An 18,686-nucleotide genomic window follows, 5' to 3' on the forward strand; every position below is an offset into this window, starting at 1 on the left:
AAAGCTAATTTTATTTAGGGGGAGTTTCGCAACCATAAAAATATTTTTTACAAATTAAGATAAACTCTTTCACATATTTATTTATTTCATATTTTGTAAAAATATTTTGATTCTATTCAAAAGCCCTTTTAATAGCACACGGTAAAATGTTCAGTGTCCACGTGTCCCCACCGCGGAAAGCCAGAAGCTTCCTACCGAGTACCATCCTGCTCTCCCTTCGTTCTTTGGTCAAGATCGGAAATTCCTTAACCCATCGACTTTATCGCCACCGTCCACGTGTCCCCACCGAACACGAACAGAACTGGGCATGTCAAGTGAATCCTCACCAGATATTTCAACCCGAAAATTGCTAAATTTGACTCAATAAAAAGGGATATTACACTGAAATTTAATAAAATAATATTCAATTTTCTTAAAATCCAAGTTCCACGTCATGTAGGCCGGTTAATATGCAAATAAATACACATAAACTTAATCAAATTGCAAGATTAGATAATAGAACTATATTTTGAATATTTAATTTCAAAATTGACAAATAAAAATGTTAGCATTAATAGGAAAATAATTTCTTATATTTTTTTTATACTATATAATTTCTTATATTTTAAATTCAATCATGAGGCTCCAATAATTTACCAAAAAATTAATACGTTGGGCATTCTAATCTAGACCCACCAAGCAAAACCAGTAGGTTTTTGGGTACCACCGGCTGAAGCTAAAATTCATTAAGACAGCATTTAAAGTTCAATCCTAATCCAAAAATAAATAAATAAAAGGGAAACGCGACTCACTTTTGGCTTTTGGCCTAAGCCATGAACTCGTTATTAGACATTTACATGACAAAATTTATCTCCCAAAAAGCAGAACACAGGCCTTTTGATGGAACTGTCAGCATCAGATTAATTGGCAATGCAAAGTTGCAAATGACATACATATGAGAAACCATGATGAAAGAAGTCTATATTGTCTGTAGTTTATACTTTTTTCTTGGGGCTGTGGGGAAAAAAAGAGAGAGAGGAGAATTAATATAAGGTTCTAGAAAGCAAAATGCAATTATTAAAAAGTTTCACAGTAATTAAATAATACATAATGATTGTACTGCCTCTGGTTCTAATTATAAAATTTTATAATTAGAATTAGAAGTAGTATTTCAATATAAAAAAATAACATGTTATTATATATTCTTCCGATCTTAAATATAATATTTTTATACGAGTGTGTATAAGGGTCTTATATTTATGACCGGAAGAGTATTTGTTATTACGTTGGTTACCTTATTTTCTTCACTCAACGAGCTATGATTTATTTTTATTTCTCTTTCAAATTTAATATTCCGCTCAATATGATATAATGTTCCCGTCACCTCACTGCCGAGCACCCAACCCAACGAGAAGCTTCCACCCTCTTGCACTCTTATCCATCACTTACCATTTTCCGGTTTTTCACTCTTTTTTTTTAAGCCAACGAAAAAAACAGTTTTTCCGTTTTTTAAAAAAAAACCTCAACCTATCATCCTTATCATCACCGTCCACGTGGCCCCCGAACCGACATAAAGAGGGGGTTCTTTTGGCTAGTAGTAGAAGAGGATATTCGGATCCCCCCCGTCATATTTTTCAAAAACAACCCACTAACTCTTCATATATTTACACGAGGTCCAAAACTATTTACAAAGGAGACTGTACTTAAATGTTAAATGTGGATTGACTTGACTTGGTATGAAGATAAATCTCTCATCCAATAGATATTGGCCTGTTTGGAATAACATTTTAAAATATTTATAAATACATTTTATATAAATTAAGCCGAAACTTTTCTTATATATTTATATCGTATTTTATAAATTATTATTAAAAAACTATTTATAAATCATTTTAAATGAGTTTTATATGCAGTTACGCACCATCTTGCTATTGCTGGTTTTAAAGTAGACATTCTATTTTTTCCAAATGCCCCACGAATCCAAGAATCCGAATTCCACTCAGATGATCTATTTAAAAAAAAGGGTGTTCGAAATAATATAAATAATATATTTTTATTAAAAAATTATATCTTCTATATATTAAGGTCAGAAAATATATCTCCTATACAGTATACGTGGATAATAATTCACTCCAACAAATTAGAAAGATACTGCTGATATCGTTTTTTAAGTTAAATAATTTCCACGACTCAGTTCCCCGCCAATATATATACAACACATTAGCGCAAAACTCACTGAACGAGCGCGGCCGGAAAGAGAAACAAAAATCCAGGTGTTTCGTAAACCTGAGCCCGACTCCGAGATGCCTGCCACCACCAATGGCACGAACCCCGATCTCCGATCGCCGCTGCTACCTCCGACGGACGCCAAGAAGTCTGCCGGTGAAACCGAACCGGAGAAGGTCTCCATCGACGACATGCTCCGGCGGCACTGCGGCGAGTTCGGGCCGTGGCAGCTCCGGCACTTCGTGCTAACGAGCCTCGCCTGGGCTCTCGAGGCTTTCCACACCATGGTCATGATCTTCGCGGATCGCGAGCCCGATTGGAGGTGCATCGGCGGCTCGGGCTGCGACTCAACGGCGACGAGCGTGTGCGGCCTCGGACCCGGGTCGTGGGAGTGGGTCGGGGGCCCTGCAACCTCGACAGTCGCAGAGTGGGGTTTGTTTTGCGGAGAGAAATATAAGGTCGGCGTGGTCCAGGCCATCTTCTTCGGCGGCTGCATGATCGGTCAGTTCCAGTTTCTCTGATTCACAATTATCCCTATTTTTAATATTTAATTTAATCTTTTGAAATTTATTTCATGGCAAAACAAAAATACTGCCTCAATAACATTTTAAGGAGTCAAATAATTCAGCCCTAGTTGACCACATGGTGAAACACTGATATGGTATATTAGGTTTGAAACGTGTCAATGTGCTTACGAAAATATTTGGTATTAGGGATTTTAAACATGATCCAATATTTTTGTTGGGCAAAATTATTTTTCAAATAAGATGGCTTTGATTTTATTCGGAGATCACAACGACTGAACGAGATAAGTATGTCTGTCAGAGTGAGTCAATAACAGATTGTTTATAGGTTTTTAAAATATAAATTCTATTATTAAAATAATGAAGAAGCGAAGTCGTCGCCAGGGATTGGCAAGTTGATCACGAGGTTATATATATATATATATATATATGGGGGAGCAAGCTGGATTATTTTTTATAATATCATGAACAAGATTCTTAGATGCATATTGGATATATGCAATGCATTCATTTTAAGTCCTTGTAACTGAGAGTTTATGTTATAAGCTTAAAAAAAGTGGGGGGAGAAAAAGTCATGCGGAAGCTAAAGGAAGAGGGGTTTGATGGGACCACCAAGGGGAAAGAGCGAGATGAAAAGGACAAGGCGGGGCATTGGACATTGGTACAAGGGTCCAAAAAGAGGGCTTTTAGTGCTTGTCGTTTTGCAGTGGGATGGAATGGATTAGATTTACACGGGCTGTCGTTTTGAGGGGGGTTTGAGTCGCAGAGGCTCGGAATCCCAAGTTTTGTCCGGGATCACATCAATATTGTGATTCCTCCCTGCAAAGCCTATGCAAAACGGCAAGACGTGGAGGGGAGAGACCCAGTAGAGGCCGAAAACAAGTTAGTGGATGCTAGAGACTCACGCGTTAAGATCAACAAATTAACTAATCAAAGGTTGATTTCCGTGTCGTCCAAACTAATTTAGTACTAACATGATTGGCATTTTTAAATTTTGATCCTTCAGTACAAGCCATTTGTTTATTTAATATAATGATCACCGAGATCCATGCTTGGTGGCTCTAGTCATAAATCATCATGTGCCTGTCTTTAAAGTGGCATTATTCACACTTATAGAAGGATCTAACAAAGCGATAAAAGCATCTTTTATGGAAGTAGGGGAATATATGTGGGACCAGTGGGATGGAATAACGTGACGGGCAAAAACAGCTGCTTTCTGGGACTGAGGGCTCAAGGCTGTATAGGAGTAGTAATGAATAACGATGAACACGAGCCAGTGGCATTTGTAGCATCTTTCTGCTTCTCTTTTATCGTGTGTGCCCCATAATCCCATTACTCCCTCCTGCCAATAAGCTGCCTTGCGTTTTCATCTTTTCTTCTCCGTTGTTATTTGTCTCTTTCATTTATTTCCCAAAAGATTCCACCTTTTTTTTATTTTTATCTTCGAACTACTATGAATATTAATAATAAGATGTTGAATTAACAAAAGTGCAGATTATTTATTTGCGATGGAAGTGAAGTTAATGATGATGTGATGTTGTTGGTTTACAGGTGCTGGAATATTCGGTCATCTCTCAGATTCCTTCCTGGGAAGGAAAGGATCTCTCACTGTGGTGTGTCTCCTCAATACCATCTTCGGTTGCTTGACGGCTGTTTCCCCTAATTTCTGGATTTACCTCCTCCTCCGCCTCCTCACCGGCTTCAGCACCGGTGGTGTTGGCCTCTGCGCTTTCGTCCTCGCCACTGAGCCCGTTGGTCCCACCAAGCGTGGCGCCGCCGGCATGTCCACCTTCTACTTCTTCTCCACCGGCATTGCACTCCTCTCCGGCATTGCCTATATCTTCCGGGAATGGCGTGCTCTCTACATCGCCTCCTCCATCCCCTCCTTCCTCTTCCTCGTCCTCGTCATCCCTTTCATATCTGAGTCCCCGAGATGGTACCTCGTCAGGGGAAGAATCAACGACGCTATGAAACTCATGTCCGACATCGCCACCACCAACGGCAAGGACCTCCCGGACGGGGTCATTCTTGCCCTCGACGATGAAACATCAGACAATGACGTTTCCGGAGGCCATACTCAGACCTGCAAGGAAGAACAGCTGGAGAACAAAGATGCTGTGACTGGGTCGATCATAGATGTTATTCGATCCCCACTAACACGGGTTCGCCTGTTTCTCGCTGTGGCCATCAACTTCTTGTGCTCGGTGGTGTACTACGGCCTGAGCTTGAATGTTGTGAATCTGGAAACCAACATATACATGAATGTTTTACTGAATGCGGTGGCGGAGATGCCGGCTTTCACGATAACGGCGTTGATGTTGGACAGATTTGGGAGGAAGCCGTTGGCGATCGGGACGTTATGGTTCAGCGGGTTCTTCTGTTTCTTGGGGAGCTTGATGAAGAACGTGGGGTTGTGGAAAGTGTTGAAGATGGTGTGCGGGATTCTGGGCATATTTGGGATGGCGGGAACGTATAATTTGCTGTTTATATACACGGCGGAGCTATTTCCAACTGTGGTGAGGAACGCGGCGCTCGGGTGCGCAACGCAGGCGGCGCAAATGGGGGCAATACTGGCACCGTTTGTGGTGGTTTTGGGCGGTGGGCTGCCGTTTGCAGTGTTTGCGGCGTGTGGAATCGCAGCGGGGGTGTTCGGGTTTTACCTGCCGGAGACGATGGACCAACCGCTCTACGATACGTTCGCCGGGATGGTGAACGGCGGATGTGCCTCCAATGTATAAATTGTGGTGACGATGATCTTCCGTGATTTTCTAACTTTAAAGCTTTTTGATCCTTTTCATCTTGTTTACTTTTACTAACTACTATAGTTTAGTTTTGCCCCTACTGATGCCTGATGTATATTACGCAATAAATTTTCCTTTCTTATAATCAAATGTCAAAACTCTTTCTCTCTCTGTTTTTTTTTTTTTTTTGCCAGAATCAAATGTCAAAACTCAAGTATGCTTTTAATGTAATAAAAAAACAAAAACAAAACTCAAGTGATGCTTATACGGGGAAAATGTTTTCAAAACTCAAAAGGTATCGATAAGCGTTTTTTTTTAACAGTAAAAGTAAAACTTGTTAAAAAGATTTCAGGTATGTGTACAGTATACCATTAATATAAGTTTTCCAGCGTCCAGACATCTATTTGACATCGTTTGATTAGAGTTATCTTCAGATGATGTTCATTTTGAGACAATTTGAATCGTAGGTATTTTATTTTTTATTTTAGAGAGAGAGAGAGAGAAGTATGAAGTTATTTATGACATCTCAAACCAATAATTCGTAAATGTCAAAAAAATTATGCTCTTAAATATATACTGGAGAAACTTTACAATCGGCCGGATTTAGAAGTACCAAATATATTTACAGTAAAAGGGGAAAAAACAAGAAGAAGAAGAAGAAGCTTCATTTCCACTTACAAGACGAGCTGGATCATCGAATTGATTGTGTATAAGGAGAGAGTGATCAGAACATATATGGCATGGGATAAAAGGCGGTTACAATCTTGGAACTGGAAGCACCGGCACTCCTGAAACATGCAGCTAATCCTGACTACATCATTCTTAATCCCCTACTTAAATATTGCTACTCAAATCAAGTTTGTTAAGAAAAAAATTCACCTGGAATCGTAATCGTAATGAAGCGCCCTGGAGGCGTCGCTCCTCCTCATCCCTTGTTTTTCCGATCGAATGGAATCGCATCTCTGCGTCTCTACCTCGTCGTCTTCGGAAATGGGTAGCAGCGTCGGCCTCCACTTTGCCCGAGCAGCCGGCCTCCTACGCTTCAGAACATGGCGGGGCCGAAAAGAAGGCAGAGGCCTATGCGTCGGACGCCGGGGCACGAAGGACCTTCGTTTCTCACCGTAGTAGTAGGAGGAGGAGGAGGGGGAGAACGTCGCCGGAACCGGGGAAAGCGAGGCAGCGCAGCCGCAGCAGGACGCGAATTCCAATAAGAAACTCATGGATGCCCCTCCTCTCCCCCTCTGGCGCGGCTTACACCTTAGCTGAGGTCGGAGAAGACGGAAGAGCGAGAGAGAATGGTGGGGGTGGAAGGAGAAGGGGTGGGAAGAGAATTGGAATGGCGAGAGGGAGACGCCATTGGAGAGAAAGAAGGAAGGTAGTTGGGATTCTCATACGCAGAGATTTTGTGGTTGAGAGTAGCAGTTCAGGTGGCGAACACCTGTTAACAGTTTGATTCAAATATATATAATTATATACTGTATAAATAGATTTGCGCATGGGTTTTGGGTTATGCTAGAACTAGCGTTTCAAGACTTTCCCTGTTCCAATATTAGAGGATGTTGATTCACTCAAAAAAAAAAAAATTATCGGATGTTGAAAATCGCACCACTTATGTCTGTATAAATAATGTAATTCAGTATTCACCTAATTTTGTATATAAAAATAATTTAATTTTCAGTAACTTTCATCCCGACAAAGGGCCATATTTCTCTCGCTCCCTCCCTCTCTATACAGACGCGCACATACACACAGCGTAATACTCCCTCTCTATATATACCAACAGGGCTGAGTCAAACGAAAAAGGCTAACATGTATGCATTCTTCAATATTGGATTAATAAATTCCAGGTGATCCATTGACTTACACATCGACGGATTGTGTTTAATGAATAATAAATAACATTTGTACAGTGCAAAAAGAAGAAACAATTGAGATGACAGCTGATACTTCCATTTGGTACCAAAGTAGCCATCAATAAGGAGACCCAATTAAAAGCCGAAACATCATAAAATTAAATGATTCATTTTCCATTATAGATTGACCACCATTTTGTGTGCTTGTTTTATTAACCTTTTTCTCCGTCGACCTAACTTAAATCGCTCTTATTAATTAATCATCACGGAAAAGCGCTGCATTTCTCATCCCATCTTACCATGAATTAAATTTAGAAAGACATGCTCGAATTAAAACACCATTGAAAAATCAGAGATTTTTTCTGATCGACTGACTCGGGCCCCAAAATATTACATGTCAATGAAACAACCGATCAGCACTTTTCAGATCAAAATATTATTGCCCTGGTACGAAGATAAAGTTGATACTACAGATGTATATCCACCAAAGATTCAAGATCGTATGCGTTCCTGCATTAACTCAAATCCCTTTGCATTTCAATAATATTTAGTTCATAAGGTTGATCTCCCATAACAGACATGCAAAACTTTGAGGAAATAGAAGATTTCCCATGATTTTATAAAATAATGTTTTTTCTTCTAATCATCAAATGTAACACCAATTCAATGAGGTACAATTACGAGGCAAATAATCGGAATTAGTACTGCTGGCCATACGGAGGAGGCATAGGTTGTCCAGGTTGTCCCGGTGGTGGTCTTGGTCTTGCATACTCCGCAAATATCACCCAACCATCCAGAAACTGCGTGTAATGAAGGAAAAGGTGAGTCGATTTTCAGATGAGTGAGTATAGCAACCAAGAATATCAACATCTGCCTAGCATAGCCAGAGATAGTTTTGTCTAGTAAGACATGCCAAACTCATAGCCAAGACCTACAAGGAGACAAGAAATATAACAAAGATATTAAAACGAGCCTGGCCATACATATGATGTTTTCAATCACAACGCACATGTTTATATCCGTTGTATTTGCCACTGCCATGTCAAACTAGCATATGTGACCTAAAACGTTCATATTATGGCAGCAGGAGCAAAAAAAGTCCTAGAGTTCAAAGCTATATAATGAATTCCAAGCAAGAGTAGAGAAATGACGATTCTGAGGAAAACTCGTATTCAGACTGGGTGCATATCATCATTAGATGAGTGCAAAATTTCTGCTTCACAAGAGGGAAAACAAAGTTGGCATCTTCAGACAATATTGCTTTTATCTTCTAGGGTGCCGAATTCAAATAAATCTTCATGTTCACTTATCCAGCCCCAGGTGTCATATTGCAATTTTATCTAGAATTAAAACATCCAGAAATACACCATGAAAAAGATCCAGACAAGGACACAGGAAACTCAAAGGTAAATTCCGTATATCTCCCCAGAGAAGTCCAAATCCAAGCCTAGAATTATAGTCCACCCGGCCAGCTTACCTTTCCATCCATGCCCTCAATGCCTTTTGCAGCTTCTTCTACGGTGGCATATCTTACAAAGCCAAACCCTTTAGAGTAACCTGATACTCTGTCAGTAACCACTCTAGCTGAAAACAACCCAAAAAAAGGACTGTCATGGTTAAAAAAAGAAGAATTTTGAACAAAACTACATGTAGTGAAACACTAAAACGTTTCGTGGCTTAAATTGTATAGGGAGGCAAAACAAACCATTAACAACTTCACCAAACTGGGAAAATGCCTCCCGTAGCTTTTCTGTAGTAGTACGTTTGCTAAGTCCTGAAAGTGTGAGAAATATAGAATATTACCATACCCAACTCAAATATTTGAAGTACCAAGGGATTTAACCAAGATGATGACAATTATTGTACAGAGAAAGCCATAGCATTGCAACAGAAAATTATAAATTATAATAACTCAGCAATTCCCAGCAGCACTACTAAGTGAAAACTGAATCATTTCCCCTCATCTATCAAAACAAGAAAGTCAACTCGTGGTTTTTTCTTGCAACTACCCTAACTTGCTCTCAAAAACAAATAAAAGACAGGAAGTACCAGACTACAACAAAATTTGAAGTTCACAAACTTAACATTGAGCAAGAAAGAACAAATTTATGATATTGCTGCAAAACGAGGGGAAAATCACATCAATTTTACATTTTACAATAACTAGCTAGTATCTCATTAATTCAACGTCAATATGTATGACTTTCTCATTAGCCGGATCATAACTTCCGCAAAGGATGACTCTATATTACACACACATTCTGAGCATAATCTATTTTGCTTAATGCCCCACAATAGAGACAAACACAGCACAAGGAATTGTTGCACACAGCACATATATCCAATTATCCAAGTTGATCATGGGCCTTACAGTAGAAACACCCATCAGGTCCGATAAATGGCAATTTCCAATAACACAAATCAAAGCTATGGCAGTTCCTGCCTTCCTGGTTTTAAAGAAGCTAAGGGCGTGGGAAATTTTGGAGGCTAAACCTTATCAAAGGTTTTAAAAAAAACAGACAGCTAACATGCGCGCGCAGAGTTTACAGCATGCTATGGCTTACATTATTGCAGGAATCTCATTGCAAGGGCTCTTGGCACTAGGCCATGCATTCAACCTCGCAACTTTCAAATATCTTCACTGCAGTCACACTATATGAGCTCTTTTTGTGTAGCTGTAGTTCACACCGGAGATAAATTGGGCAAGGAAATCCCTAATTTTGCATAGGCAACTACTTAAGGTTCACTATTCCTTGTATAATTAAAAATTGATCGGTTTAGCATCCATGAAGTCCAACTATAATAGGGCTTTAAGCAGAAGAGGGGAAAAGCATCCTTCTCTTCATCCTCTCGATTGGTTGGTGAACAAACAAAAACCCCAAGACGAAGAAAAAAATTGAAACAAAGCGTATCAACTAAGAGCAGATATCAAATAATGTGGTTTGGCCATCTGCTACACTGTCTCCACTCTCCAGTTCATTTCCTTAGGTAGATAACTGCATTGAGCTATCTTCGTCAAGAAGAGCTATTTACAAACAGGTAAAATGCTAAAGGGGGAAACGCCCCAAAAAGGTCAAACCACAAGGAAGCAAGTGCGAGTAGAACCGACTCCAAGAGGGACACGGATATAAACCAACAAAAAGTTACGAAACCCTTCAACAAAAACAAAAGAAGTGATTACGGAAGACAAACCAGAGACAAAGAGGTTGGGACTAGGGTCGGCCTTCTCTCGACCAGGAGCCGCCGCCGAGGGGGGAGGAGGCATGAAGGTTGAAGTTGTCGTGGTTGAGAATAGGCGCCTTAGACCGCGAGGCGCCGCCACTGCTGCTCTCATCGCCGCCATGGCCTCGGGTTTTAAGAAATCGGAGCTAAAACCCTGCGGGAGAGAGAGAAATCTTCCAGAATGAACGCAAGGGCGACAGAGGCACAGCTCGTGGGCTTTAAAGTAATTAGATCGAGATTTATATTTCTTATTTACCAAAATGGCCCTGCTTGTTGACATATTTACCCAAAAACGAAAAAGGACATTTTTCACATTTTTTGACACACTTGAAGTACGGCAGCCGGGGGTTTCTTAAAATTCTCTCAATAGGAAATGACTCTGATATTCAACAATTCCATGGTTTGGCTAAAAAAAAAAGGATGAAAAAGAAAAAAAATCACAATATGAATAATTCCGCCGCTGTCAATATATTGCTGAAAAAAATAAAAAGAAAAAAAGGATTCTGGTGAGGCCACACATTAACATGATAGAATAACCGACGATTGGATCAAAAACGCAGATAAAGGATCAGAGATCAGTCAGGGAATGAATGGTCTGCATAGCTATGTAGAATACTTACTGAGTTTTGTTAGTTCATAGTATTGACTATTGAAGATTTGTGTTGTCATCAGTATAAGAAACAGAATAGCTGAATTATGAGTGAGAGTGTGAAAGGGATAATCATAAAAGAACTACGATGCATTAACAGTTTTCTTTGTATTACTTTCCTACAACACACTAACTGTTCATGATGGGTGCTGGTTGCCAATATGGCATGGTATAAGTACGTTTTGAGTTCTTTTAGATATTGAGGAGACATCCAACAACCAATGCAGGCGGTGAACAACTGAAAAGTGAGATCAGAGGTTAACTTGTTTGTAGACGTACTAGCTTCTGCGCGCCATTACGTTGCGACCCATTTAGGCAGTTGTGAGTATTTTAAAAGGAAGGGCGTCATAGATCACAGACACAAGTCAATTTTCATGTCAAGTTTGAGGCTATTATGTCGTTAAGTTATCTGAGACTCTTCGGTTTTTAATGTAAAATTTATTTTGTAGTTTAAATTACATTAAAAAATAAGTCTTATATTTAAAACTGAAATGAGTACTTTACTTTCCATGCCGACAAAGGAGCAAGGACCAAGCCAATGTGGTACGATGAACATCACAACACGTGGCTCCACTTCCTATATTATACTCAATGATTCATCATGCCCTGCCCAGACGTCCCCACCAACTTCTTAATTGACATGTAGCCCCAAAATCTGAGCGTCATAGTCATTTCATTACTTCTTTTTTTTTAGGTTTTTTTTGGGGGGGGGGGGGGAGGTGTTTCAAAGTTATCTCCCTTATACAACTGTAAGCACTTTCTGCTTCCCCAGGTACAATGGAAGTGAACTACTAACCAAAAGAAGTCAAGCTTTCATTTCGCGATTTCTTTGGCAGAAATGATACTTCGCAGGTTTTCAATCTTTATGCCAAGCAAGCTTGGCAGTACAATGGTAATTTTGAAAATGCGCGGTCCGATGGGATTCTGTTGATTATTTCTCCAGCTCACACCGCTCCAAATCTGCATGCTACTATTATAACCAACCCTTGACCAAATCATTCACAAATAATGAGCATGCTTCAACTACCAGAGGTAATTACCAAAGTTTGCATGAATATGGAGGCCTGAATCGGAGGAAAATGACACCCATAAGAAGTGTTGGGAAAAGAATCTTCTATTCCCAGTACAAAGATGCACCAAGACTGGCGCTCAATAAAGGAAAAGAAATTTCAAGTTTTTTTTCACTTCATCAACCTTTTGGACCGATTCTTTTCCTCCTCTACGGTTCTGCAGAGGACGAAAGTCAGAATGGACAGAGAAAAAATTGGCAACTTGGAAGACGGCTACAGGATAAATAAATAATTAAAAGATAAATCTGGTTTCGAACCGAGATATTGTCATAAGCAAGAGGACAAAGCATGAACACAACATTGACTATGATTATGTAAAAACCAAGCGGAACTAATACCACCCGAGGCCCTTCAACATTTGGTGGGCTCTCGCAACCCCTACCTATATAAACACGATCCATTTTGTACTCCTAGCTTTCTGGAATCTGATCAAAAACAATGTACAGACGCAGGGAATAGTTTTCTATAACTAAACTGATAGACAGAAGAACCGATTTCCAGGTAATGCTGAGCAGCCAGTACACGCTTTCATCTTCATAGGAGGAGGAACTCTGAAGAATATTGGGCCATAACCTACAGGCCATCCTTTCATTACGTGTTGATTGCCAGAATAGCTGACTCCTTTGATATCTTTTTACACCTATGTACTAGTGGGATGAGGGAAGCTGAGACCAATCTGCCGCCTAATATGCTCTGGGATGAGCCTACTTATCAATTCGGGCGATGCTCCAGACAGCTGCAATTCGAATACCACAATTCATGTTTATTCTCAGCACAGAACTTGTCAAAATATGTTACATTCAAGGAAGCTATTGTTTGTGATATGGGAAACTTTATGTCAGAGATTCTTGAGCATCAAGCATGCAGAAGGCATCGACACTCAAAAAAATGCATTATGAACATGAATGGTAAACATTGCAATTGCTTTGCATATATCACATGTGATAGAAGGAATCAATAAGCGACATACTTCCTGTTTGAAATTGAAAAGTGGAGGCAGTGGGCGGCCATTGGGTAGTCGTGCATTGGGCTCCCGGAGCTCATCAAAGAAAGGATGTGCACATGCTTGCAGCTAAAACAATAAAAGCCATTACTGAGAATCAAGTGAATCTTAGAAGAGTATATTAGACTATTAGTAATTGGCACAGTGCAATCGCAAAAATACTAGAGCACCAGGCTAAGCAAAACACACAGAAATACACACCAAGACCTGTTAGATATTTTTTTTCATTTTTTCATTTTTCTCATTTCTTTCATTTTTTCCCCTTGGGGAGGGGATGGAATAATAGGGGTTGTCCAACTCACCGCAGTGTAGCGCAGACTAGGCGAATATTGGAGAAGCCTTGATATAAGGTCAATTGCTTCAGGAGGCATTCGCTTGTGGAAAACCTGAATCATGGAAATATCAATTAGTGCATTGCACCAAACACCAAAAACAAAGGAAAAAGAAGTTCCAAGAATATATCGTTCTAACAGCAAATGCAAATTTATAACAACTACATCATGTTAATCCTCAGAAGGCAATAGTTTCACTTATCTTCATATACTTTAGTTGATTTCACATTTAGCTTGACAACATTTTTTGGTCTGCATTTTGAAAACCACATTTCCAGCATTTCACGTTAAAAGAAAAATGAATGACCAAATGCGTTTACCTTGTGCCACGGATGAGCTTTAACCTGAGGGAATCTAAAATCTGTGTAATTAGGGTTCATGCAACGAATTTCTTCTCGAGTTGGAGTACCAAGAACCTGCAACAAGACACCCAAATAATGATCACTCTAAAACCAGACTCGTCGAACCATGGTGTCATTAACAGAGAGACCATGTCACCTTGATGATTTCCACAAGCTGGTCCACCTGATTTTCTCCTGGAAACAATGGCTAAAGAAACATTCAAAAACAATCCGTAAGTAAAATCAACATAACCAAAAATTCAAAATATGAAAAAAAATAATAAAAGGGAAAACAGCTCCTAAGTATAATATTACTAACCTGACCCAGAAGCAGCTCAGCAAGGACGCAACCAGCTGACCAAATATCAATAGACGTTGTGTATTCTGTTGCACCAAATATTAGTTCTGGAGCCCGATAGTAACGCGAACATATGTATGAAATGTTTGATTCACCATTGACCTGATATGAATTATAATTAAATGAGATGAAATAATATAAATATAAAATCTATAGGAAACAGTATTATGCACAGAACAACTCATTCCTCATACATGGATAATGTACAGGGGCCCACCTAATTTATATTTTTAGATGTCGAGACCCAACACAGTGATTTCATCGTGTTGATAAATGATTAAAGTATTAACAAAAATGCGCACGTGATTCTGGCCAACAACCTTCCTCCCGTTTACTGTTCTTACGATAGGAAAAAAAATGTAGGGTCCAGTGTTCAGGCCAGGGAAAGAAAAAAAAGTAGGGCAAATATTTCTTGCAGCATTCACATTTCAATGGCTTTTTGCTTACTGGTGGACAGCAAATATTCACATACAGACTTAAATACAACTGCACATGCACATGAAAGTTAAAAGAGCTTTTGTGACTGGGCAGCATAAAGATTATATAACCTACCAGAACTTTTGCACTTCCAAAATCACAAAGCTTAACTTGATGAGTGAGAGGATCAACCTACAAAACAGATATGCAATACAGTTAGAATGAATGCGTGGCCAGCATCAAGGAGGTACAGCTCAGAAATAACATACCAAAAGATTTTGAGGTTTCACATCTCTATGGCAAACTCCTGGTACCGTATGGATGTATGCTAGTCCCCTAAAGATCTGAGCATGACATGCCAATTTTTATAAGAATCCAACTATGAGCAACCAAAATATTAAAACAAATTGGTAACAAAGAGTACATACTTGATATGTATAGAGTTTCACATAGATGAGAGGCATCCTTTGGTTCATACTAGTATAGTGTTTTAGAACTCGGTACAATGTTTCAGGGACATATTCCATAACCAAATTGAGAAAAAGTTCATCTCTGCTTGTTGTAGAGAAGAAACAGTGCTTCAGGGAAATGACGTTTGGGTGATCCATTAAGCGCATTAACTGCAGCTCACGATTCTTGTAACGCCTATCCTGCAAGACCTTCTTTATAGCCACTGCTTCCCCAGTCTCCAAACACTTTGCCTTTGTATGGGTCAAGGAGACCCCAAATGACAGAGACGAACCAATATGAGATGTCTGAAGGCAGAAAAAGCTTAGAAGAATAACTGTCACCCAGAATTTGATTTACACATACCTGGAAAACAATTCCAAATGAACCAGTGCCAACAACACGCTCTGCCATGTAACTGATGGTCTACAAACGCATCCAACAAGACTTTAGTACACACGTTAACTTTCAAAATCGAAATTATAAAGAGGGCATAGATAAATGGTTGAAGGGAGAGGGCCGACAGTTAGTACCATACCACTGGAAATTTCCTTAAACGCAAAGAGTAACATATTAACTTAGATCCCCCCCCCAAAAAAAAAAACCCACTTGCAAAGGTAGTTCAGCCCCATCCAAACAAGGAAGTGAATATTTATCTAGAACAGTAATCATTATGTACAATCATTGATGCAATTGAGACAGACAAGTTGAGGGTCTAACCGCCAAAGATATCTTTATTTCAAAATAATTGAGAGGTTATTAAAAAGGGTTATGAACATATCCCACCTGCTTAGGTTCACCATTTTTCCCTCCAATTGTGGTGGAGATTATGTGGCCAGTGACTGCATCGTTCCCCTCAAGAACTGCAGCCGACATTTCCTGAAATTCATAGCAAGAAATAGGCATTTGCATGGTATAGCAATTCTCCAAATACAGAATTCGTTTGCAAGATTCTTGTTAAATATTTATGGTTACTTGTTTCATTTAGTCAGGTGTTACATTTTGCTCCGAGTTTATTTGTGACTATCAATTTGCTTGTTCATTTGGTCTAAAAAGCATTCTCTTTAGATGATATATCATATGCAGATTATGTGACATAGATTTGACATGGCAAAGCCACTGTTGGACGTGCATAAACACAGGTAATCGGTAATCAATACTTTCAACTCCCACTCAATTGCTGCATGATAACATGAGAGGTCGCAAAGAAACTGGGAGCAATATCTTAAATCAAACAACGATTAAACAATAACAAGGTATTTCGTGGTGATCATGGCTAAAGAAACTGTACGCTGAAGTAAACGCAAAACAATCAACCATAGCGATTAGAATCAAAGGAGTACCAGAAAAGTCCAGGCAGGATTCAGAAGACGAAGTTGAAGAAAGGGAAAGTACAACGACCACAAAGGGTATATACAAAGATAAAGCTAAATTAGGTCTCCACAAGTCACAAGAAAGCATCACATACCAAAGAAATGTTTTCATATCAATTAAGACAACAGCCAGAAAGAATCTAAGGACATCGATCCCCTGAAGCAAACTAAAACGTTCTGAGGAACAATCCACGGCAACTACAAGAAACGGAAAGGGCACAAAGAGGTAGAGCAATACCAAAATAATTTGACAGGAGAGTACTCTCACCAAAAACGTGAAAGTGAAGTAACAGAAAAGCAGACGGCAATATAAGGGTAGTATATATAAGATTTTAGCAAGGAGGTGAAGATCTAACTAGAATTATACCCGTATGACAGTAAGATACAGAGAGCCAATCCTAATACAAAATTCACGGTAGAATTAAGGTTAAGTGAAAGAAAGCTGACTGAAATTAGCTAAAAGATATATTAGCATACACCAAAGACCGTAAGGAATTTTCTGGAAGTGAAAGAGGCAGGCGATTCGAAATTCAGGAAACCATCACCTAGAGGCTAAGACAACGCCACTCTCAGCTCAGTATATTCTAAGCGTACAGGAATTCGCATTTTGCACTTACTTGGATTCGCTTCTTTTTTTATCAGGACCATCAAACTAAAAGGCACGCTAGCTGCATTTTAACATTAAGATCTCGACCGTGAAGCATCAACTAAAGCAGACCATAAAGAAAGAAAATCCAACCCCAATTTGCCTCTTCCCACAATCTCCTTTGGAAAAAAAATAATAATAAACCGTCACTCTTCAAGGAATCCGTGCAATCACTCCGATCGGCATCTCGCCGGAGAAAAGTGCCGGCGAGCAAGCTTGTTCTCTGAACAAGCTTAAATCACCAACAACCAGTAGATCGCTCAAACTTCAGCTCATACCGAAGCTAGTTAGTTGGATGTAGGACAACCAAAGAACCGGAAACCACTCAGGTGCAAAGAAGCAGAGATGGAAAGGATGACAACCGGCGTTTCCACACAATGAGAAGACTGCTTTAAAGGAAGTACCTTGTCATTCTCAGCTTGCGCCGGCAACGGAGCTGGAGGTTGGGGAGCTGCCACCGCCGCCAGCGGTTGGTGCTGGTGCGGCCCCAACGGCATGGAAGACATGTGAGACTACTACACAAACACTCTCTTCCCTTGCTGCCCCTCTCTTACCCTTCTTTCCTCTGCTTCTCTCTCTTACCCTGTCAATTTTCTCTCTCCTGTGTGTCTGAAGGGAATAGTGTTGCTGAGGGCCAGGGTTGGCTTTAGATTAGATAGAGAAAGAGAAAGAGACCAGAAACACGCTAACATGAGGCGCGTGGAAAGCACGCTTCAATCACGGTGGTCTACTCGTCGTCACATTTGTAACGACCACTGAAACCTGTGATCTGGTGCGGTTGAGTACGTGGGAAGATACCCAACAGCCTTGCATGGAAAATCAACGAGGGACATGGGTCACATGGAACCCCATTGAAAGAGCGCATTGTTCAGAAAAATTAATTGATCATGAAATCAGGAGAAAAAAAAATCAAAATCTCATTTTTATATAAAAATTTATTTCATTTTTGGAAATTTTTGACAAGCTAATTTACCACTTTGACCATCAGCGAAGCACTAGTACTTATTAAAAAACAAAGCAGATTAAAAGTGTATTATTATATAACTAACAAAAGTTAAAAAATAACTAAAAAATTAGTCTCTCATGACGAATTAAATTCAGATTTTTATTGAGAGATATCAATATTTAATGTCCAGTCATTCTTATAAGTAAAAAATTGTGTTTGATCCGTTTATAATGTCAAATTATTAGGATTTATTTTTCTAGTTCAAAAAATGAAAAATCAAATTTTTTGCTGAGTTATTTGAGCAAACAAATGCGTGGGGATTTGTCTGAATATGTGTGGGAAATATGAATAATATCACATTGTTGCGGGATTATTTCAACAAACAAATGCGGTGAGATTTGTTTGTATATGGATTAGAAGCATGAAAAACCACAATTTGGGCGACTTATTTCAGCATAACGGTTATGGTAAGACTTGTTTATATGTGCGTTGGAAATGTGAAAACCTCCATCTATGCCGAACTGCTTCGGTGAACTCGTTATTTCTTATGTTCCCGCCG

The 18,686-nt window shown here is 39.5% G+C and overlaps 4 protein-coding genes across 4 annotated transcripts; 1 reads left to right on the forward strand and 3 right to left on the reverse strand.

The window, feature by feature from the left end:
- The first annotated feature begins 2,227 nt into the window (after positions 1–2,227).
- On the forward strand, positions 2,228–5,483 carry LOC114762449 (organic cation/carnitine transporter 4). Its single transcript, XM_028951935.1, has 2 exons — positions 2,228–2,706; positions 4,281–5,483. Exons 1-2 carry the CDS (start codon positions 2,283–2,285, stop codon positions 5,465–5,467), a joined length of 1,611 nt encoding a protein of 536 aa, XP_028807768.1. The 5' UTR covers positions 2,228–2,282; the 3' UTR covers positions 5,468–5,483.
- A 529-nt stretch (positions 5,484–6,012) lies between these two features.
- On the reverse strand, positions 6,013–6,690 carry LOC114762410 (uncharacterized). The gene is made up of 2 exons (XM_028951884.1): positions 6,350–6,690; positions 6,013–6,258 (listed from the first exon to the last, which is right to left on the reverse strand). The coding sequence occupies exons 1-2, from the start codon at positions 6,688–6,690 to the stop codon at positions 6,195–6,197; spliced, it is 405 nt and encodes a 134-aa protein (XP_028807717.1). The 3' UTR covers positions 6,013–6,194.
- A 1,111-nt stretch (positions 6,691–7,801) lies between these two features.
- Positions 7,802–10,719, reverse strand: LOC114762379 (organelle RRM domain-containing protein 2, mitochondrial). The gene is made up of 4 exons (XM_028951853.1): positions 10,516–10,719; positions 9,029–9,097; positions 8,801–8,907; positions 7,802–8,123 (listed from the first exon to the last, which is right to left on the reverse strand). Exons 1-4 carry the CDS (start codon positions 10,664–10,666, stop codon positions 8,022–8,024), a joined length of 429 nt encoding a protein of 142 aa, XP_028807686.1. The 5' UTR covers positions 10,667–10,719; the 3' UTR covers positions 7,802–8,021.
- Positions 10,720–12,478: 1,759 nt separating this feature from the next.
- On the reverse strand, positions 12,479–17,796 carry LOC114762435 (shaggy-related protein kinase eta). The gene is made up of 12 exons (XM_028951920.1): positions 17,586–17,796; positions 15,949–16,041; positions 15,529–15,588; positions 15,144–15,416; positions 14,985–15,059; positions 14,851–14,907; positions 14,260–14,400; positions 14,098–14,148; positions 13,920–14,015; positions 13,570–13,653; positions 13,235–13,336; positions 12,479–13,000 (listed from the first exon to the last, which is right to left on the reverse strand). The coding sequence occupies exons 1-12, from the start codon at positions 17,685–17,687 to the stop codon at positions 12,905–12,907; spliced, it is 1,230 nt and encodes a 409-aa protein (XP_028807753.1). The 5' UTR covers positions 17,688–17,796; the 3' UTR covers positions 12,479–12,904.
- Positions 17,797–18,686: the final 890 nt, after the last annotated feature.

Source organism: Neltuma alba, unplaced genomic scaffold, assembly GCF_004799145.2.
Source record: "Neltuma alba isolate B1F8T4 unplaced genomic scaffold, ASM479914v2 tig00011214_pilon, whole genome shotgun sequence".
NCBI lineage: Eukaryota > Viridiplantae > Streptophyta > Magnoliopsida > Fabales > Fabaceae > Neltuma > Neltuma alba.

Bases quoted from the DNA above. Each gene is read 5' to 3' on its own strand.
- LOC114762449 (XM_028951935.1), top strand. From the start codon at position 2,283: ATGCCTGCCACCACCAATGGCACGAACCCCGATCTCCGATCGCCGCTG. The intron at 2,707-4,280 runs GTCAGTTCCAGT...GTTGGTTTACAG, and splicing joins CTTCGGCGGCTGCATGATCG to GTGCTGGAATATTCGGTCAT.
- LOC114762379 (XM_028951853.1), bottom strand. From the start codon at position 10,666: ATGGCGGCGATGAGAGCAGCAGTGGCGGCGCCTCGCGGTCTAAGGCGC. The intron at 9,098-10,515 runs GTTTGTCTTCCG...TCACACTTTCAG, and splicing joins TCCCAACCTCTTTGTCTCTG to GACTTAGCAAACGTACTACT. The intron at 8,908-9,028 runs GTTTGTTTTGCC...GGTTGTTTTCAG, and splicing joins GTTTGGTGAAGTTGTTAATG to CTAGAGTGGTTACTGACAGA.
- LOC114762410 (XM_028951884.1), bottom strand. From the start codon at position 6,690: ATGAGTTTCTTATTGGAATTCGCGTCCTGCTGCGGCTGCGCTGCCTCG. The intron at 6,259-6,349 runs GTGAATTTTTTT...TGCATGTTTCAG, and splicing joins CATTACGATTACGATTCCAG to GAGTGCCGGTGCTTCCAGTT.
- LOC114762435 (XM_028951920.1), bottom strand. From the start codon at position 17,687: ATGTCTTCCATGCCGTTGGGGCCGCACCAGCACCAACCGCTGGCGGCG. The intron at 15,589-15,948 runs GTGGGATATGTT...ATGCGTTTGTAG, and splicing joins AAAATGGTGAACCTAAGCAG to ACCATCAGTTACATGGCAGA. The intron at 14,016-14,097 runs GTGACATGGTCT...GTCTTGTTGCAG, and splicing joins AGCTTGTGGAAATCATCAAG to GTTCTTGGTACTCCAACTCG.